Below are 26150 nucleotides of genomic sequence, written 5' to 3'. Positions count from 1 at the left end.
CATCTGTGTGTGTGTAGATGGATGCTCATTCGGCTGTTAACTACATGCAGCTGCACTTCTGTTTTGATACAATGAGTTGAAAAAGTGAGGACTTTACTGAGTAAGGAAAGAAACATACAGTCTCTTAACAGCATCAGGTAGCACTGGCCTTAGTTGAAGTATTAGTGCTACTGCAATAGAAATTATTAATAATGTGTTTGTTACTTTAATTATTAAGTTTACTATTATTAATAATAATGTGTTTGTTACTTTATTCAAGATCAACAGATCTGAACTTCCTTCCATCAGTTGATCCTGAGACGGTATTGCAGACAGGTATAGTAAGTTGAAAAATTATAATGTTGGTCAATAAAGTAACATTCATTTTTAAGCCCCAAGTGAAAGCACAGAGGGCACAATAAAAATTATCTTAGCCATCATCACAATGTAACAAGCTTATCAATTAATGTTGTCTTTGTCAGGTTTAAAAAAAAAAGTGATGTTAACAAATAAATGGAAGAACTCCAAATGTGTCTCTTTAAAAATAGTTTTTAATAATCCTAATAAGATCGTTACAGTATTACCATAATTAATACATTTAATTTTGAGAATACATTGTTTTGAGATGATGTCCATATGTTGGTCTTACAGAATGAATTCGTCTCAGTAGCCACCAAATGGTTACAGTATGGATAGCATTTTCCTACGCAATTCTGATAATTTGCATCAGCCTAGTTCTCAGTTGACCATCTGTAAAAGTGAAGCGTACAGTCTTCTGTGTCTTTGCTGCTTAGATTTGCCCTTGAGCATTAACCAATTTGGGGTTCTTTGATTGAAATGTTGGTTTTTGGTTCTTTTTTAGGGGGAATTTTCTATTGGCAATAAAGTATAATAATAGCACTGTTGATTTGGACTAGAAATGTGCTTAAAGATTTATGCCTTTGTAGAATAGGAAGTACTGCATAGTTTTAAGGTGGTGTTCAGAGTCTTGAGTGCTCATAAGCTTATCTTACAGCCTCCTACAGATTAACGTGTGGATCACATGTAGTATTTGCCACAGAGAACTGCTGGCTTTACATGCTCTGTGTAAAATTTTAGCTTATTTAGATGTGGGATAATATTGTTTGAGTTAAAAGGTGAAACAATAGTTCCTTGCGGTGGTCTTTAAAGTTTTTAAAATATGAAGTGTCTGTAGACACTGTCACTAGATTTTAATCTGTGTATCCTCCTCTAATGGTAAGATTTTTTTTTTTGACAAAACAACACTTCAATTTTGTGTAAGTAGATGGCTCCCAAGAATGTTAGTTTACATGCATTCTCGGTTTTCTTAATTATGGCATAATGAATTTTTTTTGAGCTGTGAAGTTTAATAACTTTCATTAAATCATGGGAATTCCTAAGAGGCAACCTTTCTTTTTGTTAGATTCACTGTATTGAAAGTCTGAGAATAAAAAATTAAACTCTCCCCAAGTAAACTTTCCTATCTCTTAAGCATAAATATGAACAAACTGAGGCTTTAGATAAAAGGCTTATGTCTTCCATAGTTACATGTAATGCTGCTTTTACAAGCTCCAAATCCACATATAAAGTTTAGTTCTTAGAATTTGATAAGAATCTAGTTAAAAAGAAAAAGTTTTTACCTTGAAAATGGTAATTATTTACTGCTGAAACAATACAATAAAAATTCAAAATTATCCCAGTAGAACTATGGCTTGTAAAAGCGTTTAAGTCTGTTTGCCCTGCAGCTATCTGTGCCTATCTGTGTAGTATTATAAAAGATGAAATCCAAATGTTTATTTCCATAGTATGGCAAAATGTATTTGAATTCTTAAGACATACTCATTTTGCAGTAATATACGCTGAATAACTTAAAGTTGGTTGCTGCAATCTCCAAAGCCCTGGGCATTTTGATTGTCTAGATAATACCAGCTGAATTTAGAATCTATTTTTCTGCATTTTCCTTGAGGTATCACAATTTCTATTCTAGTGTTATTTTTTTCTTTTAGTGAACCATCATGTTACCATTTTAAGACCTGCAGAACTGATGATGTGGAATTGGCAGATTTTCACTTTTATACCAACATTTCTTTAGTGACCAAACACTGTTTTATTCACTAACTTGTTCTTTGAGCTTTTGGGGAACAAACTGATGATCTGAATTTACTGGTAGTATGGTGTTTACGTCCTGGAAGCTTTACCACAACTTAATAACATTCTTCAGACAGCTTAAACAGAGGATTAAATAGTCAAAACATACTATTTTTGCATATATGAAAGTCTTTATCACCACACCAGGGTACAGACTCCCTAGAGTGTAAAGAGCACAAAGGAAAAGGTGAGAAAAGTGAGAAAAAATTGTTGATCAAAATACTTAGTATTCGGCTCCACACTTTCTGTGAAAGTTTTGTACGTTATAAAAATCCTGGAAGATAACAGAGAAATTATATGCTCAGTGTGTTAGTACTTCTAGATCATTCATTTAATCTAAGAATATGAATTGTTTGAGAGAAATACTTTGGATTCTGCACAGTATTTTGAAGTAAACCAGAATACTTATAGTTGTTTTGGACTCCAGATTGTGCTTTGCAGTTGTTTCCTTCATATTGACAGTAGTATTGATTAACGTAATGCTAAAGTCACGGTATCTCTTTTAGATATCTAAAATATACCACACGATTTGTACCCTATTTTATGACTGATACAACCTCACAAACTGTGGCCAGTGCTCTGCATGAAATGGTATTATTAAATGTGCCCAATTCCTGAAAGATCATTAGCTGCAAAAATGTACCACCAGATGGTCTAAAAGTGGGCATGATTACTAATAACTTTTGTGCTTGTTTTATGAATCTAAATTAACCATATCATTATATGTATTCTTAAAGGTCATGAGTTACTATCTGAGTTACAACAACGTCGATTCAATGGTTCAGATGGAGGGGTATCTTGGTCTCCGATGGATGATGAATTACTTGCTCAGCCACAGGTCATGAAGCTGCTAGACTCACTCAGAGAGCAATATACCCGCTACCAGGAAGTTTGCAGACAACGTAGCAAGCGCACACAACTAGAGGAGATTCAGCAGAAGGTAATGCAGGTAAGCTTGGAGTTGTTCTTGAGTACTGTGAGGCAGAGGTTTGAGCTCAAGTCCCATACTGTGTTTCCTGCAAAACTTAGAACCAGAGGTGAGAGCTTCATGCTTCCTTTCACTCCTCAAACTGCTGGTTTCACTTGCTGTTTTACATAGTGGCTACCACAATGACTTTCCAAAGGCTATTCTGATAAGTGGAGGTGATTAGAAACATGCTCTTTTGCCATCATGCTGAAGAACCTTCACATTGTCCCTTTGTTGTGTACCGTGGCAGTGTACCTCTACATTGTTGGAGGGTCAAATGCTTGACCTGTTCCAGAGAGGAACATTCACAAATGAGACACATTTGACTGTAATTTTGCTTGAGAGTTGGAAAACTTCCCCTGCCCATGTTGTTTTAAGTTCCTGTTACTTAAATGAAGATAAGCCATTATTTATTACTGAACACCATTAGACAAAGAAAGGAAAGTGATTAAACTCCCTGTATTTCAAGGCTATGCTGACCAGAATGAATACAAATCTTCCTAATCAATCGTGTGTTAAAGGTCATAATGAATTGGTTTGGTCCTTTGGAAACAGGCATGTAATTAGTACTTTCAACATTTTCTCAGCACAGTCTCAGCAGAGAAAATCAAGGAAACGGAATTAATTTATTCCTCTTGTGTTTATTACTTGAAGTTAGACTTACATGTTTTTAAGCTTCTTGTTTAGTTTGAATATGCATTAAATAGAATGGATATTGCTTTTAACCTTCCAACATTGACATTTCTAATGCATGAGGAGTGCAAGTCAAGTACTTGCACTTCATGGTGTTCCAGGTATGAGTAAAGATGAAAGCTAATCAGTCTTGTTCTTTCTAGCAGTGAAAATATAAATCTACTGAAGAAATAATTTTCCCTTATGTAGTCATTCAGGTTGTTGTAAAAATATAGAAAAAGTAAATGTCATCTTTTGATATTTTGAGCTAGAAATAATAAAAACATGTAATAGATGAAAATAGTACTATATAGAACATATTAGTATGGCTGTGGGGTATAATCAGGTGATGTTTTTTTTCTTGTGTTAAAGTTACAGTGGTTGAACAAGATGTGCTGATTGAAATGAAATTTATAACGTACTTTGGCAAACTGACATTGTTAATGCATTTAAATAGACTTGTTTACTGGGGCATCAGCCTCATTTTGCAATATTTGTATTAGAAATAGTTTTTCGTTTGCTCCGTCTACACTATGGATGCTGCATAGTAAGTGAACTGAGTCTCAGTACACAGGAAAAATGTGTTTCCCTGTTTTACCAAGCTAATCAATCAGCTTTATAAAGTGCATTTAAAAGCTCTCTAAATGGCATACAAATGTATGGGAAAAACTTACTAAATCTAGAAATTTATTTAGTTTTCTTTTGGTTTACGGGAGAAAATTAGGCTAACAGAGAACAGTAAGAAGATAACAATGGACTGGAGGAAACTGATACAGGTCAAGTGCCATGGAATTTATTTTGCCAAAACAAACAGAAGTTGCAGTAAAACATGCTTGCAGTATTGTCAGTTGGAATGAGTGTGTACATAGAAAGATTCCCCCTTGTGTTGCTGATTTTTTTTAAAAAAACTTTTTCAGTATTTCGATTTCCTCTTGGTTTTCATTACAACTAAATTCCTATTTCATTCTTTGTATAGCTTATATGGCTAACCACTCCTGGCTTGCTTTTGTGTTCCTGTTTCATCTTCACTGTTTGCTGCTTCTGCTTACTGTGAACTGTTTGGTTCTTTCTGCTGTCTCAAAGCCCTCTTATCCATAACCATCTCTCTTTGCTTATGCCTTCAATATCCTACCCTCCCCTTTTAACCACCACTCTTCATTCTGTTTCATAGTTTTGTTTCCCTTTCCTTTGTCTTTCATTCTGCAGTGTAAAGATGGCAATGATTTCCAGATGTTTTCTGACGAGCAGTTCTACTAAACAGACTGCTGATGAGCAACTCTGTATGTTCTGATAAATTCTAGCTTTGTCCCTCCTTTAGGCAGAGGTGTTAATTACTATTTTTCTAATCTTAATTCACAAAAATTAATGCTAGGCCTTGCAGTAGTCTAGTCATTAACCATTTAAAAATACATTTTATGAAAATAGCATTGCTTCTTTCTCCAGGTCCCCTTGTGACTCTGCTCTCCTCAGGTCAAGTATCTGCCACACAAGAAAGGCCATGTGCTAAGCTAAGCAGTCTCAGAGGCAATGCAGTAGTTGCTGGAAACTTGTAATGGGGAGGTGGTCGTGGTCAGAGAGGGCACTGCTAAGCAGTAGTCTTCTTGCATGAGAACTGTCATTTCCATATGTGAGTTTTCCAGGCCACACTGAGGTTAGGGGGACATCTGGGTGCCTTCACTTCTAGGTCCATTCTGTATTTAACCAGACACAGCTGTGCAGAGGTGCTGAGCACAATAGGAAGTTCCTCTTTAAACAAAAAGAACCTAGAACTGTAGAGTCTTAATTTGCCCTAGAAATGATAAAAGTAAGGAAGAACCAGGATGCCTTTGAACCAACTAATATATGCTCTGAAACAGTGCTGCTTATGGTGGGAGGGTGAAAAGAGGGGGTGGGAAGACACAGACATGATGACTGAAAGATGGGGTGAACTGAGTGACCTTCTATAATGGTGATGGTCATTATTACTGTTGCAAGGTAGCCTAGTAGCACTAAGAAAATGGTCCAATTAGTCCCTTTTTCATTTGTCTTCACAGTTATGGTGTTACACTGTGTATTGTGTTATATTTCCTGAAAAACTGTGTGAAGCTGTTCTGTCACCTTTGTTTAAACAAAAGTCACGTTAAACAGAGGAAGCTGGCTTCCTGTGCTTTTTCATTAAGGTTCAGAATGTGGGGGTATTCCTGCATTTCCTTACTTCAGGACTCCAGTAGCAAGTGACTTTGCACTAGGTTTCATCAGGCCTGTCTCTGTTTTCTAGATGTTAAAAAATTTATCATAAAATTTTGCCATAGATATCATCTAATAATTCCAATATGTGTAAGAAAACCAAAATTTGAGATACTCTGCTTTGGTTTGAATAATATTAACATCAAATGAAGTTGTTTCAAAATCATAATAAAAGAAATGCAATACTGTAGTCCAAAACTGTATTGCCATGACCCTGCAAAGATTTCTGCAAAGGCAGATCCATGAGATGTGGCCATTAAGGTACTGTAAGAGGCTTCTGTTATTTCAATAGAGCAAGTTGAAAAGACATAAATATGTAAAATACTAAATTGTTGTGTAAATTTAATTTTGGAATAAGTATGTATCCTGTACTTCAGTGTTAATATATTCAACAAAATAAGGAGAAAACTCTCAGGTGTGAGGTTGAATACAGCTGTACATTGTAATTCACTTAGGCAACAAAAATTCTTGTTTAGACCTGAGGTCCATTATCAAGAAAATTGTGGTTTAAGCTCTTTTTATTGACAGAGATATGAAATGACAAGTAGGTATGTGACAAATCTTTTTCTAGCTGCCACTTGCTTTCATGGAGCTGACAGGCTAAGGTTAATGAAAAGTAGTTTCTACTTAAAGCTTTTGAAGATGTGAATGGACTCAACAAGACTTCTACAGATCCTAAAAAGATTTTATTTTTCGTAAATGTGTACTTACTTTGAAATTTTTCTGCTTATGTTACATAATTCTTTTTATTATCAGTTTTTGTGTAATTGATTTGCTACTTCATTTTTGTCATCTTTATCTTATCGACAGGTTGTCAATTGGCTTGAAGGACCTGGATCAGAACAGCTAAGAACCCAGTGGGGAATAGGTGATTCAATTAGAGCTTCACAAGCTTTGCAACAGAAACATGAAGAGATTGAGAGTCAGCACAGTGTGAGGCTTCCCATACTCTTTTCAAGTAGTAAAATAATTCTAAGTACATGCAGTTATGAACAATGTGTTTTGGTTAGAGTATCTAGGAATTTTGCATAGTGCATTATGGGTTACAGAGGAAAGTACCTGAGCAGTTTAAGAATTTAATATGGTCATTATATGTTACATGTTATTTATTTTGTTTTTCAGTGTAGAAAAATACTGATTTATATCTATGATTTTTCTTGGTTTTATTACGTTACAGCAGTTCTTAAATTTTCATGTTAATTAAACTTCCTTTTCCCTCCCTGCCAAAATGGCTGAGAAGTCCTGTACTTCTCTGGTGGATGAGTTAATATTTTTGTCTTTATTAAACTACATTTACGAGTAGCTGAAACTGGCTTAACACTTTCATTGATCAAGACTTAAGATATAGTTTATGTTCATAACGAAATCTTGAAGAGACTGTTTTGTAACTGTAATGACTTGATGCCTTGGCTTCTAATTTTGAAGCCTTCTTAAGGCTTCATTGACAATTCTGTCCACTTTACAGTCATGGCAAAGAATATAGTCACTGGGTTATAATTTTTCTGACCTAATTTAGGAAAAAAAATCCCAACCTAAACCTTTAGTGCGAGAAATGCTGTGCTCTGGACTACACTGGTTCTATTGACTACATCTCAACAGGCAAGTGCAGGTCAACCAGGGGATCAGGCCCAGCCAGCACAGGTTTATGAAAGGCAGGTCCTGCTTGACCAAGCTGATCTGCTTTTATGACCTGGTGACCTGCCTGGTAGATGATGGAAAGGCTGTGGACGTCATCTACCTGGACTTTAGCAAAGCTTTTGACACTGTCTCCCATAATATTCTCCTTGGGAAGCTGGCAGCTCATGGCTTGGATGGGCGTAGTCTTCACTGGGTAAAAAACTGGTTGGGTGGCTGAGCCCAGAGAGTTGTGGTGAATGGCGTGAAGTCCAGTTGGCAGCCGGTCATGAGCAGTGTCCCCCAGGGCTCTGTTTTACAGGGGCCAGCCTTGTTTAATATCTTTATCAACAATCTGGAGGGGATTGAGTGCACCCTCAGTAAGTTTGCAGATGACACCAAACTGGGTGGGAGTGTCGATCTGCTGGAGGGCAGGATGGCCCTGCAGAGGGACCTGGACAGGCTGGACCGACGGGCCGAGGCCAACTGTATGAGGTTTAATAAGGCCAAGTGCTGGGTCCTGCACTTCGGTCACAACAACCCCATGCAGCGCTACAGGCTTGGGGAGGAGTGGCTGGAAAGCTGCCTGGCTGAAAAGGATCTGGGGGTGTTGGTCGACAGCCGGCTGAACATGAGCCAGCAGTGTGCCCAGGCAGCCAAGAAGGCCAACAGCATCCTGGCTTGTCTCAGGAATAGTGTGGCCAGCAGGAGCAGGGAGGTAATTGTCCCCCTGTACTCGGCGCTGGTGAGGCCACACCTGGAATACTGTGTCCAGTTTTGGGCCCCTCCATACACGAAAGTCATTGAGGTGCTGGAGGGTGTTCAGAAAAGGGCAACAAGGCTGGCGAAGGGTCTGGGGCACAGGTCTTATGAGGAGCGGCTGAGGGAACTGGGATTGTTTAGCTTAGAGAAGAGGAGGCTGAGGGGAGACCTTATTGCTCTCTACAACTACCTGGAAGGAGGTTGTAGTGAGGTGGGTGTTTGTTTTTTTAGGGGTTTTCGTGTTGTTTTTGGGGGGGTTAGTTTTCATTTATCCTCCTCGGGAAGCTGGCAGCTCACGGCTTGGACAGGCATACTCTTCGCTGGGTAAAGAACTGGTTGGGTGGCCGAGCCCAGAGAGTTGTGGTAAATGGTGTTAAGTCCAGTTGGCAGCCGGTCACGAGCGGTGTTCCCCAGGGCTCTGTTTTAGGGCCAGTCTTGTTCAATATCTTTATCAATGATCTGGATGAGGGGATCGAGTGTGCCCTCAGTAAGTTTGCAGACGACACCAAATTGGGTGGGAGTGTCGATCTGCTGGAGGGTAGGATGGCCCTGCAGAGGGACCTGGACAGGCTGGATCGATGGGCCGTGGCCAATTGTATGAGGTTCAGCAAGGCCAAGTGCCGGGTCCTGCACTTGGGTCACAACAACCCCATGCAACGCTACAGGCTTGGGGAGGAGTGGCTGGAAAGCTGCCTGGCCGATAAGGATCTGGGGGTGTTGGTAGATAGCCGGCTGAACATGAGCCAGCAGTGTGCCCAGGTGGCCAAGAAGGCCAACAGCGTCCTGGCTTGTATCAGGAATAGTGTGGCCAGCAGGAGCAGGGAGGTAATTGTCCCCCTGTACTCGGCGCTGGTGAGGCCGCACCTGGAATACTGTGTCCAGTTTTGGGCCCCTCACTACAAGAAAGACATTGAGGTGCTGGAGCGTGTTCAGAGAAGGGCAACAAGGCTGGTGAAGGGTCTGGGGCACAGGTCTTATGAGGAGCGGCTGAGGGAACTGGGGTTGTTTAGCTTAGAGAAGAGGAGGCTGAGGGGAGACCTTATTGCTCTCTACAAATACCTGAAAGGAGGTTGTAGCGAGGTGGGTGTTGGTCTCTTCTCCCAAGTAGCTAGCGATAGGACAAGAGGAAATGGGCTCAAGCTGCGCCAGGGGAGGTTTAGGCTGGAAATTAGGAAAAATTTCTTCATGGAAAGAGTAGTCAAGCATTGGAACAGGCTGCCCAGAGAGGTGGTGGAGTCACCATCCCTGGAAGTGTTCAAAAAACAGGTAGATGTGGCACTTCGGGATATGGTTTAGTCTAGTCTACCCTTGATTGGTTTAGGTGGGCTTGGTAGTGTAGGTTAATGGTTGGACTGGATGATCTTAAAGGTCTTTTCCAACCTAGACGATTCTATGATTCTATTTTCTGCTTTATTCATCACCAATATACTACAGCTATTATTTTTGAGCAAATGTTGGCCTTTCCTCCATTGTTTTGAGCTGTTACATACAGCTGTGCCTAACTTTCCTGTATGGAAAGGATCAGAAAAACACTTTTTATATCCGGTTTGCCAGTCTCTTAATTTTACTGATAGCTTGACCAAAATCAATTACTGCAATTATTTTACTTATTTTAATGCTAAAAATAAAACCTAAAAATTATTAATCTAGATTTTTTGTTTGATTTCTCACATTTGAGTGTGACAAGTCAACTATATAAGCTTGATTTGTATGTTCAGTGTCTAAAGGTAATAACAAGAGTTACGATGTGTAAACTGAGTTTGAAACCTATATATGTATAGTACATGTGTGACAATGGAAGATGTTTCCATATTATGTCATCTTAGTTGCCCCTTTTGTGGTAGATGAGAGACTTATTTGGCTCTTAAATTTTGGGCTGACTACTAATTTAACATTTTCATTACTTTTTCCCTCCTCACATCTTTTTGTACTCTATTTCTTCCTGTGAGTAGGTGGTAGAGGCAGCTTTGGGTAAAAAGAAAGATTTTCATAATATGGATATTTATACTCTGTTTTGCATGCTTTGTAAATAAATGGTGCAAAAGCTGAAGGCATAATTAAAAAAATTGCAAACATCCTAATCGGAGCATGATGAGAATACTAATTAAATCACATATTTTAGGCCAATAGATGGTGCTATTCCATAGCATTAGAAATGCATAGGGCATTTGAAGGTCACTTTACTGTAGGCCAAAATAAAAGCTGTTGAGCAAACATGTTTTGCTTTACAGGCATCTCAATCATGCAAGATGTGAATGTGATCTTAATGTATCAAGTCATTTTTAAATCTCTCAGAATTGTTAAATATTTGAACTATTTTCTTTTGCAAATACACCACCATGACAACATAACTGACTGCTAAGTATGTATTCAGTAATTGAAGCATTCGAAAAACAAATCTACACGTTTTGAATTGAGTAGTATAAAGCTTTCCTTAAATAAGAAACAAGGATAATTTTGAAGCTTCTGTAGATGGATACTCTGTTTTATTCAGAAGATGGAGATTACTTCCACTTTGTCAATAGCAGTATTTTTTCTAAATGTTTTAAGAAAATTATTGCTGGTTTCAATCATGTCACTGAAAGTAACACTTAGTCTTATGAACAGCTTTTTTGTAATAGTTTACCACTTGGCAAAAGGTCATTTGTTTCAGTAGAGCACTGTAGACATGTAGGTATTACAAATCTGTTTAAAAATGGTGGAATTCCTCTCTTGGTTCAGTAAAATAGTTTGAGTGGGAGTTTGCACTGGGAGCTAGTAGTGATGCCTTGTAATCTTCCCATCTTTCTGCACCTTTTTTTGTACTACAGTACATATATTAAAATATACTAAACATTTTTTGAGTTGATTTGAAATTAGGAATGTTTATTCCTCCTGTGTGAAATTTTGTAATTATACTGTAATCTGTAGTAAGTTCTTTTTTTATATGATTATTGATTAGTCTGCAGTTAGATGTATGCCATTTTAAGAGAAACAGAATTATGTTTGGTGTGTTATTTTAATGCTTAATTTTTTTGTGTCTGTAGGAGTGGTTTGCTGTTTATGTTGAGCTTAATCAGCAGATAGCAGCTCTTCTAAATGCAGGGGATGAGGAGGACCTTGTGGAATTGAAAGCACTGCAGCAACAGCTGAGTGATGTGTGTTACCGGCAGGCCAGTCAGCTGGAATTCAGGCAGAATCTATTACAAGCAGCACTTGAATTCCACAGTGTTGCCCAGGATGTAAGTTTCTTTTTAACTTTTCACAGGCTCATTTGTCAATATATTATTGCATTAGTATTATAAACATTGAATATGTTGGAAAAAATTTAGGGGGATGGGGGGGAAATAGAATGTTACTTGGAAAATACAGTAAGTCTTAATTTACTATAATTGAAACACTGAGAAGACGGATTTCCCCCTTTTTAGGAGGGAAATGCTTTATATGTCTTACATTTCAATGTCATTTGAAATAAAATGGTTACTAGTTAAAACATTGCTTTTGTTTCTTCCCCTGTCTTGGGTTTTGGGGTTTTTTTTGTTGTTGTTATTTTGGTTGTTTTTTAAATTAGAGGCATATGCCTTAATTTAACTCCAATTTGGTGTACTTTTCATGGTTTCTTTTTTAAATTGGCATTTACTACTTTCCTGTACGTGTCTAAAAAGAAATAATAAAATCTTGGCTCCCTGCCTCCAATCTAGGGATGTATGCTCTTGGAGTTTGATAGGTAGATCGGTCATTTATCTTTCATCTTGACTTTCATTTCCTACAGATGCAAAGAGAAACTTCTAAAATGACAGATTTCCAAACATTTAGAAGAACATTGCAGACCCAACCATGTGAAGCTCAACACTTTTTTTTAAATATCAATATAAATATTGTTTTTCATTTCAGTTGTCTCAGCAATTGGATGGCTTACTAGGAATGTTGTGTGTAGATGTAGCACCAGCAGATGGAGCATCAATTCAACAAACTTTAAAACTGCTGGAAGAGAAATTGAAGAGTGTTGGTAAGCAGAATATTTCTGCATTTCAGATAATGCGTTCATTAGAATGTGTGTACAGGGAAAAAAAAGACCGCAGAAAAAGTAGTATCTATCTCTTCTGATTCCTAGCTAAGTAGTGTTCCACCTAACTACCTTTGACTTGCTTATGCTATCTACTTCATAGTAGTTCTATCTGGGAAAATGACCTGGAAATGTTTTCTTTTAAATGTTTTACATGTAATATATATTTGTTATATACCATTGTCATACATTTCATCTGTAGACAAACTGTTTTTCACCACTAACCATCCTTAGTATTGTGGGAATATGCTACTTAGATGATCTTTTTGTCTCCAGAACTGACCCTTTGATGATTCTTATCCACTCAGTTTTAGAATGCTTGTACAGAGTAATTTGCAGTAGCTTTGAATGTATATGTTAATAAATGGCACATTTAAAGTTGTTACACTGTCAGGCGTATAGAATAGAATACTTCAGTTGGAAGGGACCTATGATGATCATCTAGTCCAATAGGTTGCACGAAAAAGAGCTTTGAAGCAAACCCATATATTGTAGAAGTAGTTATGATTGGAATATGTTTGGTGCATATGCTAGATATTCCTTTAAGAAAACGGATAGTAGAGCTGCCAAATAATATATGTAACAGCAGATTCTATGGGTTGACGTATTTCAGTATAGAAAAATGTATCGGCCATATCGGATGTATTATAAACTAGTAACTTCTGCCAGCCAGGGAAGAATACCTAGGCTACAACTGCTTAGTAGCGATAAATATTTTAGGTATTGCGCAACTGCGTGGATGGAAGACATTAAATAGCTATTTATATGCTGAAAAGTTAATACTCACTGTCAGCTTTTATTCCTTCTTATCTGTTAGGTCATAAAATAGGAAAGCCGTAGCTCTTTGTTAATATAGACCAATGTTCACTCAAACTTAAAAGTTGGAAAGGGTAGTGGAAGACAGATAGTAATGTCCTTTTCACTTTCTAGCCTTCCATCTCAGATTCTGTTGCATTTCACATCTCTCCTTTGGTAGTGGAGGGCAGGAAATATTTATAAGTGCGACCATTGACTTTTTCTTTCTTTTTTCTTCTTTAGACTTAGGCTTGCAAGGCTTGCGTGAGAAAGGTCAAAGTCTTCTTGATCAGATATCTAATCAGGCATCCTGGGCCTATGGAAAAGATGTGACCATTGAAAACAAGGAAAATGTGGACCATATCCAAGGAGTGATGGAAGATATGCAGCTTAGAAAACAAAGGTAGTCACAGTTCTAGGCATTAAGATTTTTATGTGCTGATAGGTCAGTTTATATTTGTAAAGAGACCATTTTGCTTTATCTTCAGTTAAGGGATGTAGTACAACTGTAACTTACTTGTGGTATACTTAAATGGGACAGAAGCTTCCCCACCTAACCTGTTGTAGCATATTCCTAAATCCAAACACCTTTTATATTTTGGTACTGAATGGAGTATTTGAGTGCTTTCCTGTACTTGTAAATGCTCAAGAATTATACATTCCTTTTATATGGAGTTACGGAATGAATGCAAAAGGCATCTTATCTACGTTAGCAGTTGAGATGGAAGGTATGCTAAGACTATAATAGTGATGATGGCTCTAAAATTATGTATTAATTATGTACAGACTTGTCTATCCTCTTCTTTTTCACAGCCTCTACCCTTTCAGTGTGACATTTTCACTCCTGAAGATAGGAAGAAAGATGAGCTGGTGTCAGGGGAACAGGGTATAAAATGGAGGCACAGAGTTCAGTTTTCAAAATGTGGGGGTTTTTGTGACTTTTGGAAGAAGATAGGGTGGGGAATGAAGTCGTCATAGGGAAAAATGCTGGGTAGAGTTGAATTTGCAAGAAGGATGGATTTTGCCATCATCCTCTTCTTCCAAGCCTTTCATTGGCTTTTTTTTCTTAGATGTAATAGTACTGGATTGGCTTTAGTACTGCCTTTCTTTCACACTGTTGAGTAGAAAAATCAAATGATGTTGCTCATTATTACTGCTGGAACACCTGAGACAATAAAGTACTCTCCATAGAAAGTGCCTGAACTTTGAGGGCAAATGGCTGAACAAAGAGGTGCCTCTAGGGAACAGCAAGGTCTAATGAGCATCAAGATGCTCATTTTAGAAATTAATTCTGCCACCTTTTCTTGGGGACCTTAGTGTAAGAAACCATGTGTTTTGATAACACTTAGAGGGGACCTTAGTGTAAGAAACCATGTGTTTTGATAACACTTAGAGAAGGTATTGTTTGAAGTATGTCCTCTGAATCCTATTTACTTAAGCAGCATTTGTGTTTAGAGGGCCAACTGCAAAGAGCTATAGAGGACCATGTGTCACTGCAATAAAATGGCAGTTGGAATTCAGTACTGAGAAGAGAAATGCACACAGGAGAAGGAAAAGCTTTCTATACATAGAAATGGAGTCTGAACCAGCTGTTAACTCAAAGATAAACGTTGGAAAACTTTTGCAAAAATTGCTTTAATGTTCAGTCATACTGTGAGAAGCAAGTAGAATGCTACAGATTATTAGGAAGGAATAGGAGGCTAAAAGGAAAATGTCATTGTGTTGCTGTATAGATTTGTAGTCCATTTGTGTTTTAAGTGTTGCGCAATTCTGGTCCCTAGTCTCAGAAGGGATATAGAGTTGAGGGAAGTCAGAGGATCGAAAAGTCAATAAAATGTTCAGACAAATATATGAAGCAGCTTCCAAATGATGAATGATTAAACAAGGTTCATCAGCCTGGACAAGAGACAAAAAAGTATGATAAGAACTGCTATCTCAATAGCATTTAATAAGCAATTTTTTCACCCCACCCCCTCGCCCCCCAGTTATGTTGAATGTTTCTCATTTATATACAAATGTAGCATAATGATTATTTCTAGGGGCATGTTGCTGCTTTAGTTTATGCTTTTGGAACTGTTTTCCTCCATTATTAGAGCAACAAATTTCCTTTCTGTAAGCATCACAGCACTACAGGACATGTAACAAAACACAGCATACTAACGAACTGTTCTTTGGAAGTGCTTATGTTTGCAACCAGTTTGAAAAAACACATTTGGGCATACCATCTTCTGCATTCACTTATTGTGCTAACTGTTGTTGACATTAGTAATTCGATTTCCATTGGACAGGAGTCTGAATCTTCCTGTCTACTTCGTAGGCTCTGAAATTGAAGTGGAAAGGTCATTCTCCTAAATATACTAGCTTAGCTCTCACTGTGGAAAGAAAAGAACTTTCAATAACTTTTTTTTTTTATTCTGACTAGAGAAAGAACTGCAAAAGGTGCTTAATTCAGAACAAGAGAATTAGAATTAGTTTTTATATGAATTAGATTTTGAAATGCTTCCTGACAAGTTATAACAAAGGACATCATATAAGGGTTCAATTATTACCATCTATAGTTAGCTAAAAAGAAAAATGGAAAGATGTATTACATCTTTTAAACAGTCCTTATTCTATTCACCAAGAAAACTTTGCCACCAGCTCACAGTACAATTCAGAATTATGCCAGGTTTAAGCCAGCTTTCACCTAGACTTGAGCGGGAGAAAGTCTGTCGTAGCCAATTAAACCTCTGTGTGTCCTCCAAATCTTACCAGTGCAACAAGGTAAGGAACCTGCAATGCAGCTGGAAGGCCTTGTAGCTACTGCTGGTATCACTATCTATAGTGTAGCTACATTGGGAGTCTTAAGGATCATGATTTTGGTGGGTTGTAGTTCTCAGCTCTATTTACTGCATGTTTCTTATTGTTATGCAAGGGATTACATATTTTGGCCAAGCTTAGCAGCACAAAAATGCTTTAATCACCTTTTTAATGAACACTTGCATCTTAATGTTGCTCACTGAAAACACTGCTGTAGAACTCGGAGCGTATTGTGTCCGCTATGCATGTGTTGGTAAGTATGTCTGTGCTACTGTTTAAGGTGTGAGGATATGGTGGATGTGCGGCGCCTGAAGATGCTTCAGATGGTACAGTTATTTAAATGTGAAGAGGATGCTGCTCAGGTATGGAAATGTCCATAGAATTTCATCGTTCTGGTCTTTGTAGTCCACTGGCTAATCTTATGGGGATTGATAGTTGTACAGTATTATTTTTGTCACTTTCAAATGTAGTTTTGTTTAGTGAACTTGTACAGTGAAAAAGGATATAGCAATGACTGAAAATAGTGTATTTGGTGACTGCATGCATGATCTATCAGTTTGATATCTCTTAACTTTTTTCCACATCAAAAGTACATGCTATGACTGAAGTTACTTCAGCCTTCTGGATTAATTTCTTTTTAATTTACTAGTTTTTATTCTTTTAACTTCTGGTTTTAAGGCAGTAGAATGGTTAAGCGAACTGTTGGATGCTCTGCTGAAGACACACATCCGATTGGGAGATGATGCTCAAGAAACAAAAGTTTTACTGGAGAAACATCGAAAATTTGTTGATGTTGCACAGGTGAAATGAATTACTTTTTTAGCAATATGGGTTTTGTACAGTTTCAGAAGATCTTCTAAATAGAATTGGTACATGTATGGACAATCGAGGAACAGCTGTTACTATTCTTAATGGTTTGCTTCAATGCTTGAATGAAGAAATTGTGATTGCTGGAATCGGTGATGAGCCTAATGAGATTTTGAAGTTGCATCAACAATAGCAACACTGCAGTTTACTACCTTATTTTATTCTGCTTCACATAGGCAATGCAAACCACAAAAACATAAAGTTCACATTGGCTTTCTTCAAAAGGCATATATTTCAAACAGACTTTTGAAGGACTGCAATCAAAATACTGAAATATGGATGAGCCACTTGGTTTCAGTCTATTTTGTGCTGTACTTCATGAAACAGAGCCTGTCTTTCTGTTGGTTTTCCAGATAAGAGTTGATTGTTGGTGTATGATGGTCCTGCTTGTACAAGGAGTTTTGGCACTATCAGAGTTAGTGGCTGAACAGAACTGACAGCTTTAATTCCTGACTGTAGCAGCCAACTAATGAATCCTGCTGTACAAGCGTCTGCTGAAATTCACTGAAGCCATAGGGCATGTTTGCACACCTGTTTGCTAATCTTGAATATGCAAACAGATGCCACGTACCTGTGAAAAAATTTGAATTAAGAATAGAAAGTGTACAAGCTGGGCCTTTTTCAGGTGCTTTTTCAGATGTATACTGCTTTTAGGAATGTCTAATTCAAACTTGCCAATTAACAGATGTGGTATTTTCAAATTGCACCTGTTACACTGGAACTGATTTTCTCTTTTGATGAATTAGAACTGACAATGACAGGAGGGTAGCTTGCTGTTAAAATTATGTGCCACAATGCACCTGGATACCGGGCGACCACAAACATGGTGACAGTGAAGTCAGTGAGACAGTCATCTTGTCAGTAGGTATCAAGTATTCCATGTAGGATCCAAGCAGCTATTTGGTATTTTCAGGAAGCTCTGTTCCTTTGCTGGTGTGAATACTAGACAACAGGCTTATTTTTTTTAAATTTTTTTTTAAAGAGCAAAACCACTGTTTGGTCATTACAATTTTATTCCTCCTTCAGCAGCGTTTTCTAGTAGACCAGATTAGTTCAATATCCTTTGTGGACCTAAAGTGAGGGGGTTTCATAAACTTGTCTGCTGTTGTTTTAAGATGCTAATTAGCTCCTAAGTTAAATGCAGAGTTTTTACATGTACTTTCTTTCCCATCCCCTCCAACTTTTAGAGTACATATGATTATGGGAGACAGTTACTGCAGGCAACTGTTGTCCTGTGCCAGTCCCTGCGATGCACTTCAAGGTCCTCAGGGGACACGCTTCCAAGACTGAACAGAGTGTGGAAACAGTTTACAGTAACTTCTGAAGAAAGAGTGCACCGGCTGGAAACAGCTGTTGCATTTCATTCAAGTGCTGAAAAGGTGAGTGTTGTGTTTTTAAGAAGAAAAAATTCTTATCAGCATTTAAGCAAACAAAATGTAAGAAAAATTGTATGTATTTTTCCGTGTGTATTTTTTCCTTTCTAAATATTTAAAAAAAAAAAGGCAGAAAATAATTTAAGCATATCTTTCTAATTGTTAATTTTGATACTTAATGCAATTATTTCTCGCATACCTATATTAGTATAGGGCCTGCTTAACAAAAGGAGAACAGCCCTGAAGTTCAGGTGCATTGAGTTGGGGCTGGGAAGAATTTTTTTTAACTCTTCAGAGGGGAACTCTGATGTTGATAGTAAAGCATTTCTTTGTGTGTTTTGGACTGTAAATCTTAAAGGCAAGGAACACTTCTTGATTTGTGTTTTTTGTGCAAGGTATAATACAAAGCTATGGGGTCATTTAAGATCTTTGGAGAGTTAAAAGCAGTATTGCCTTTTAAGCTGTGTGCATTTTGAATGTGACACTATTCTCACAAACTGCGTAAATGAATGAAACTGTCACCAGTTTAGTTTCCATGCATGCTGTGTTGCTGCATGTTGTATTTTGCACTTGGAGGGTTTTGGACATGCTTTCTTCAAAACACCCCTCTGCTTTGGTATGGTTTTCAAACTCTTGTAACAAAGTGTCTCACCACTGTGCCAATTGGGTGATGCTAGAAGCCACAGAGGAGGATGAGCAATCAGCATCTATGTTACGAGGGATAGCTGCTGTTCAGTAACAGCTTGCTGAAGCAGGGGAATGTTGAGTTTTCAAATGCCTGAATTTGAGACAATGTCAGTTAATGCAGATCATGAGAGGTAGGGCCTTTTTGTCCAGGAACCATTCTTTCTGTGAAGTGACACATTTTAGAAAAGCAATTTAGACTATGTATCTCTAATATTGACAATAAAATTGCATATAACTGCAAAAAATGCCACCCTTGCACATGGTAAAGGAAAACAAATTAATTCTGTCATTGAGGAAGAGCATGGATGCAAAGTTGATTCATGTGCTCCATGCTTTTATTCATTTCTTGTTTGTATTAACGGAAGATACTTTGAATTTGTAGGCATTGAGAGTTGCTGGAGGTTCACAAAAGCAGAAGGATATCATCTGTGCTGCCAGAGATGGCTGAAAAAAGTTTTACCTGATACCAAATTGGAATTCAGTGGTTCATAAACTCTTAAAAGGGTTGTCTCAGTCCGTACTATGAGCATTCTTTCATTATTGCAGCAGTTAATTGCGATGTTTTTAGGCAATCGTAAGTTTAAAAAGAGTAACTGGATAGCTGATATATACTACAACAAGTAATGCTCTTGTTCAAAAACATAATTCTTCTAGCACTAGCCTGTTCCAGTGTTTGATCACCCTCTCAGTAAATAAATGCTTCCTAATATCTAATCTAAACCTCCCCTGACAGAGCTTTGAATCGTTCCTATGCGTCCTATCACTCCCCCTCCTTAGGAAGCTGTAGAGCACAATGAGGTTGACCCTCAGCCTTTTCTCCAAACTAGACAAGCCCAAAGTCCTCAGCCACTCCTCATAGCACATGCCTTCCAGCCCTTTCACCAGCTTTGCTGACCTCCTCTGGACACATTTAAGGACCTTCATATCCTTAAATTGTGAGGCCCAGAACTGTACACAGTATTCAAGGTGAGGCCACGCCAACACTGAATACAGAGGGATAATGGTTTCTTCCATTTTGTATGACTGTCTTGATGCAGGGTGCTATATTTATGGATTTTATATTTGTGTCTGGAATATTGTCTGGCAAGACTATTTTTTCTTTTTTGTTCCCTCTTAGAAGTAATGTAAAACGTTCTGGTTTTAATGATAGCCCTGAACTGAGAAGAATGTAGCTTAATCAATATTTTCCTTTCTTGAATTATAGGAATGTTTCAATTGATTTCATATAAATGTTGCAGTGAAGATGCTGAAAGAGCATTCACTCTGCCAGTTAATGGCACTTAAAAAACTACATGCTAATCCCTCGTCTACTTTATTCTGCGTTTCCTTTTTTTTTAACAGATTTTGCAAGAATGTCCAGAGCAGCCTGAAGCTTTTAATGAAATGGAGCAATTTGATGAAATTGAAGCAGTTGGGAAATCGCTGTTGGACAGACTAACAGTGCCTGTAGTTTATCCCGATGGGTATGCAAATTGGTTTTCCTAATGCCTACTGTATATGCTTTTGGTAAAGTTTCATAATAGTCTCGTATGCAGAAGAATCCTGAATGCTTATTGCTGAAATTAAAAAGGCAGTGCACTAATAGTTATTAAAAATTCTTTCCCATCTTTTCACAGAAAGCAGGCAGGTCCAATTTCAAACTTTCCAAAGACAACTTGCCCACTTTTTCACTCAGTAATTATTAGATTTATGTAGTCTTTACACCAGCAAAGTACGTAGAAGTAACAGAAGAATGACCAGTCCCAGTCTCTTCTCCCTGAAAAAAGAGATCGGATTTGAATCATAGCATTTTGATTAATTCACAATTCTATCTGAAGTCTTAAGCCAGTACATTGAGGGTATAAATTTACATTTGATTTATTCAGCAAATAAAACAGTACTTCCCTTGTGAACTATTCATACTAATTTAAAATTGGTGGCTGTCTTGAGCTACAAAAGCAAATTGAATTTGGAACCTCAGCTGTAATAAAACTCAGTTCTCTGTTCAGTAAAATACACTTGTCCATTGTGATGCTGAGCTTGTAGTTAATATTTTGAATTAGAGGCTGAAACCTTACGAGATGATATCGGGCAACTGCATTATGGGTTACCTGAAGTCAGTCTGAAAAATACAGTTACAGGAAGCTGGTGATGAAAATTAATTTCCTGTCATCTTGTTTCCAAAATACTGTGCTCCCTATACAGTATTGTATCCTTCAGTAAGGAGTGCTACCTATGAAGATTGACCCAGGCATGAACTAGTAGTAATTTTTACTGCCCTTTCAGTAGTGTATTTGAAAATAGTGAAGGATTTTATGGGGGGGGGGGGGGAGGGGAAGGCAAAACAAAACCCCAAGAATGTGTTATGTTGTTTGAAATATTTTGGTATAACTTTTGTATAGCAGATTTTAGTGACCTGGTAAAAGTAACAGCTGTTATTTATTCTTAAAACTGATGTAAATTTTAGATAGACTATTAAAGTAAAAACAAACATTAGGACCCAGGAAAGCTCCCTATAAAAGAAGATGCTTGCCACACTTCGAGGTTTGAGTCCCAGCACAGTGCTCCTGTAGCTATAGGTATATCTACAGCTGTATCTTAGGCTGACTGACTGAATCCTGAACATTATTTCTGACCCCTCCTGGCATTTCAGCAGTTCTGTGTGTCCCCCTTCTCTAGTCCACTCCTGCATGAAATAACTTTTCTGTCCACTTATGCATGTCTCCCAATTCTGTCCAAAGTCCTTTGTCCTACCACCATTTCCAAAGTCTTCAATGTCTGTGCTTTGTAATTAGATTTGATACCTGTTCTTCTGAAATGTATATTCTGTTCAAATCCTCCTTTTGCTGACAGCTTGGTTAGTGGTTTCCCTCACATTTCAGCTGTTCTTTTGTTGTATTTGAATGGGAGAAATCCACTTATGTGTTCTTTTCAGTATAAGAGATAGATGACATAGTTTGACAGCATGTGGCTGACTTCACATACACAGAGTCCTTCAATAATGCAGCAATTGTATAGTCTCAGAATTCATGTGTGGACAGATTTCCTTGATTGTCATAGTACTCAAAACTGCCAGACTGACCTGGGGGTAGCCAGAGAATGGCAGTAAAAAACAGTGTTAGGAAGTATCTAGTTGTGCTCTACATAACAGTGCCCTGCTGGTGAGAGCATCTTTTGGGTATAAAAGGGTCATTTAGTATTTGTAATAAGTTCATCAAGGTCCACTGTCAAGTCTCATCACTGAGTCTCTAAAGCCTTTTAAAGGTGGCTTTTAAATTTCAAGAGGAAGAAGTGCCTATTCTTATCTGCTTTGTGTTTTCTGGTGCCATTCAAGTGTATATTCACACAGTGTCTTGCTTTTCACTGATAACTTTTTCTGGGTTTTTTTTTTTAGGTCTGAGCAGTACTTTGGGAGCCCAAGTGATATGGCTTCTGCAGCAGAACACATCAGAGAGAAGATGAAGCTAGTTAGCCTGAAAAAGCAGCAGCTGAGACAACCAGAAGTCACTACCCCAGAGAGCTAATACTGACCCTTGTCTATGAATTCATAATAAGACTTCAGTTTGTAATCCAGCATGTTGTTTGCATATTACAGAATTTGGCATAATATATTAAAATGCATTTCACAGCTGTTATGACTCATCTTTTTTTCAAAGTAAATGTTCTCAGCATCTTAACACTGTACGTCTATCAAGCCATAATTATTTAACATGCTATGAAACCATAGATTCCAAGTATCTTATGAAAAGGAACTGTAAACTTTGCACTGAAATTTGCTGTAAAGCTTTACCTGACCTGTCAGCTGCTTCTTAGTTAACAGCTGATGCAAGCTTTGAATGGTGCTAATGAAAGTGTTAGGAGTTCCGTATTATGAAATTGTAGTTCTTTGCTTCCCCCCATGCCCAGGTGATGTAGTAATTTTAGACTGTAGGTAAAGTTCCTGCAGTGTAGACAGTGGTGACCTTATAATTTTAATTTGAAATACTTCTTTTAAAAAAAAAAAAAATCATTTTTATTGTGCCAGTATGCAACCTGCCCATCAAATCTTTGATATATCAAATTCATTAAACAGATGTTTTCCTATTTGTATTGATAATGTATTACAAGCTGTTTGTGCTTAATAAAAACCATCTTTTTAAAATCTAATATAAATTTGTTCTGGTCTGTATTCCAAAATGTCATTTGTGTTCTATTTTTGTGGTAAATGGTAGTAAAAATCATCACTCCCCCAATATATTTACAAAGTCTGTATAATTTTTCTTATGAAATACTCTTTAAGACACTGTAGCTATAAGGGGAACTGCTCTTGAACTTTTAGTAATAAGAGCAAGAGTCTGTTATTTTTTCCTTACTTTCTGATAGTAGTACTTACACAAAAGTAAGATAGTATGTGCATAAGTCAGTGTTATATTAATAATAGTTTTGTTCCCATGTAAGACTGGTACACATACCTTGGGCTTTATTTCTAAGTCTTGTTTCCTTTTGAATGGAGAATCTCAAATAATGTGAATATACCTGGTAGTACCTTTGAGGTTAAAGATTTTCATGTAATGAAAAATGATTAACATGAAGTTCATAAACAACTTAAAACCATGAGATTAGTAAGAAAGTGAAATTTATTAAGAGAAGGGAATAGAAACGAAATCAGCTGTGTGCATGATTTTGTTAACTTACTCTTCAGGATTTAATCTGGATAAATTCAATATTATATTTACTGGAAGATGGTGTGGTATCTGACCATTTTAGAATACTATGTGTCAAACAAAACTAGGTCTAAGTTATCTCACACCTAATGTTATCTCACTATATTTTGCTCACAGTAAAGACAATGCTCTCTTCCTGCAGGCATTGTTATTACTCTGCAGGTTTTCTTGATGGATCTGTCATTCAAATATATTTACTTACTTGTCTCAGTTTTTCCACATTATCTCAGGAAAGTGATGTGCCAAAGCAATTTCTCTATAAAAAAATAATTCAAAATTAATGGCTTCTCTTTAACTTCATTGATAAAGGTTTGGGTTTTTTTCTCTCAGGGTATTTTGGCAGAGGAAATCCAATTATTTTTTGATGCATTTGATGCAATGGCACAATATTACATTAATATTAGTTTAAAACCAACTGAATTTTCACAGACCTTATTTATAAAGATACTTTTTCAATATAAACTTACAAAATTTAATCTGGTTGCTCTATTCTATTTGAGAAAGCTGCTGTTTCTATGGTTAATATTTGGATGAGATATATTTATTTAGAAAGAATCCAAACTTAGCTTATTAATGCACTGCATCTCCAATTCAGCATTTGTTTGTAAATTGAATCTACTTACAGTATATAATAGTCTGCAGTATAAAATCCCATTAAAATATTAGTTTACAGTAAGCACGTGTTACAAACATGAAGATTATTTGCAGGTTTTTAGTTTATTTTTTATTCTATTTCTATTCTGTTTAGGGGTCAATAATGTATGCAAAACCAGAGCAGTAGCAGAAGCTCCTGACTTACTCGTGTGACAGCTGTGTGCACAACTTGGAAGTGATTGCTGTAATAACCCTGATGTTAATTTTGGCTCTGTGATTGAAGTGCAGTCTTGAGGCTGTTCTTACCTCTTGTCCAGCATTCCTAGAGGCCAGTGGATTCTGACTTTCATCCTAGTGTCTCTAATGAAGTCTCTGGTATAACCCCTTGGGCTATGCCAGTTTTTCCTCTGTCTGCTCCCTTCCCCTTCCTACCTGGACTTCCTTGCCTTTAGGGAAATTAAGTGGCTGGTAAGGTGCTATTTACCAGCATTTTGCGATTTGCCCGTTTTCTATGTAGCGGGAATGATGGCAGTAGTGTTCTAGGTCATGTTGCATGAGTCTGCCAGGTATTTCAGAATCCTTCCTATGAACTATAAGACTTCCTTTTGTACTGAAAGAATGGAATAAACACCATCTGTTAAGAATACTGTTGAATGTAACTAATTGAGAGAGAGATTTTTGTGCTGGTCTTCTCTTAGTCAATCTACCATCTATGGTTGTACTTGCTACTGAACCTTTAGCCATATACAACCCTTAATAGCATACAAAGTCAATGAGATATATAGAGACATGCTAAAAGGCAAACTGTGCTCAAGTAATTTGTTATCTCTCTGTGCAGGTACTACTGCAAGTAGTAGTGGTGGCTCTACCTGTGGCTCTTGGCTCTGGACTTTTTTGTAGTAAAACCAATTCAAACAATGGAGTTCCGAACAATGCAAATATGTTTTGGGTTTTTTTTTTTAACATAAATCACCTGCAGTGAGGGTTACAGGGCTACATGTAAGATGGGGAGATACCAACAGAATAGGGAAGGACTGATTTTAAGGGTTGTAGTTATTCTAAGTATGTTATAACTAATGACTTGGAAGTGATGGAGTCAACCCTGTTCCATGGTAATGAAATCAATAACAAGAATTTCTAAGTTCCTGTTAGCCAAGTTTGGATATATTTGAAATGTTTCAAAATACGGTAAGAATTTTGTTACTGTTTCTGGTAATGTAATCCTGAGTGTGGCTTTTGTGACAGTGAACAGTGAGCACCACTGGAATGATGATCAAATCAGTAGGTGATACCCATTTTTACTAGGGCACCAGATGAATAGACTGGGAGTCATATAAAATGCCTATACCTATATGCTCTTTTAATTGTGGAAGGTGTGTCGGTATTTAGTTTCCATAAAAACGTTTGATTGTCTTTACTGCTTGACTTTGTATTGTGATTAGTAGGACTAATGGGGTTAATTTTTTCTTGGAAAAAACAGGTTTGGACCATGGAGACTTGTATAGCTTGTGTGACTGACTTAGTGTTCAAATAGAGTTACTCTGGAGGTACAGCAGTGGATGGAGAAGGGTTGTGTGTGCAGTGGGATTGTATAGCATTTCTTATACCATCATGCTAGCCTAAAGATAGCGGTGCCAGTTGACAAAAAGATAGGGGGGAAGATTTTTTCCATCTCAGTTAATTTTTTTTTTTTTAATCAGTAGGTCATGATAACAAGGAGAGGTTTTCATGGGCTTTCAACAACAGTAATGACATGTAATGATGTTATGTTAACCTCCAGGTTCCTGAATTCTTTCTACAGGATAATTTTAATCTGTATAAGGAGATTATTAGGAAGGAGGAAGAAAGGAAACTTTTGGAGCTCCAGATGAAATTCTGTAATAGTACATTACTTGAGCTCTGGAGCTAAAATGCTGAGAAACAGGGATGAAAGCAAAGAT

The 26150-nt window shown here is 37.3% G+C and overlaps 1 protein-coding gene across 1 annotated transcript in view; it reads left to right on the top strand.

Annotated features, from left to right (window-relative positions):
* The window catches only part of SESTD1 (SEC14 and spectrin domain containing 1), a 46860-nt gene extending 24423 nt beyond the window's left edge, over positions 1-22437 (top strand). Inside the window, exons 7-17 of the mRNA XM_075710880.1 lie at positions 260-315; positions 2865-3076; positions 6803-6925; positions 11395-11589; positions 12242-12356; positions 13452-13611; positions 16288-16369; positions 16686-16808; positions 18062-18253; positions 20276-20397; positions 22308-22437. Coding sequence (XP_075566995.1) covers positions 260-315; positions 2865-3076; positions 6803-6925; positions 11395-11589; positions 12242-12356; positions 13452-13611; positions 16288-16369; positions 16686-16808; positions 18062-18253; positions 20276-20397; positions 22308-22437 — 1510 coding nt within the window. The remainder of the gene's footprint in view (positions 1-259; positions 316-2864; positions 3077-6802; positions 6926-11394; positions 11590-12241; positions 12357-13451; positions 13612-16287; positions 16370-16685; positions 16809-18061; positions 18254-20275; positions 20398-22307) is intronic.
* Positions 22438-26150: the final 3713 nt, after the last annotated feature.

This window comes from Pelecanus crispus, chromosome 5 (assembly GCF_030463565.1).
Source record: "Pelecanus crispus isolate bPelCri1 chromosome 5, bPelCri1.pri, whole genome shotgun sequence".
Taxonomy (NCBI): Eukaryota; Metazoa; Chordata; class Aves; order Pelecaniformes; family Pelecanidae; genus Pelecanus; species Pelecanus crispus.
The sequence above is the reverse complement of the archived record's forward strand: the minus strand, read 5'-3'. Positions and strand labels throughout refer to the sequence as shown.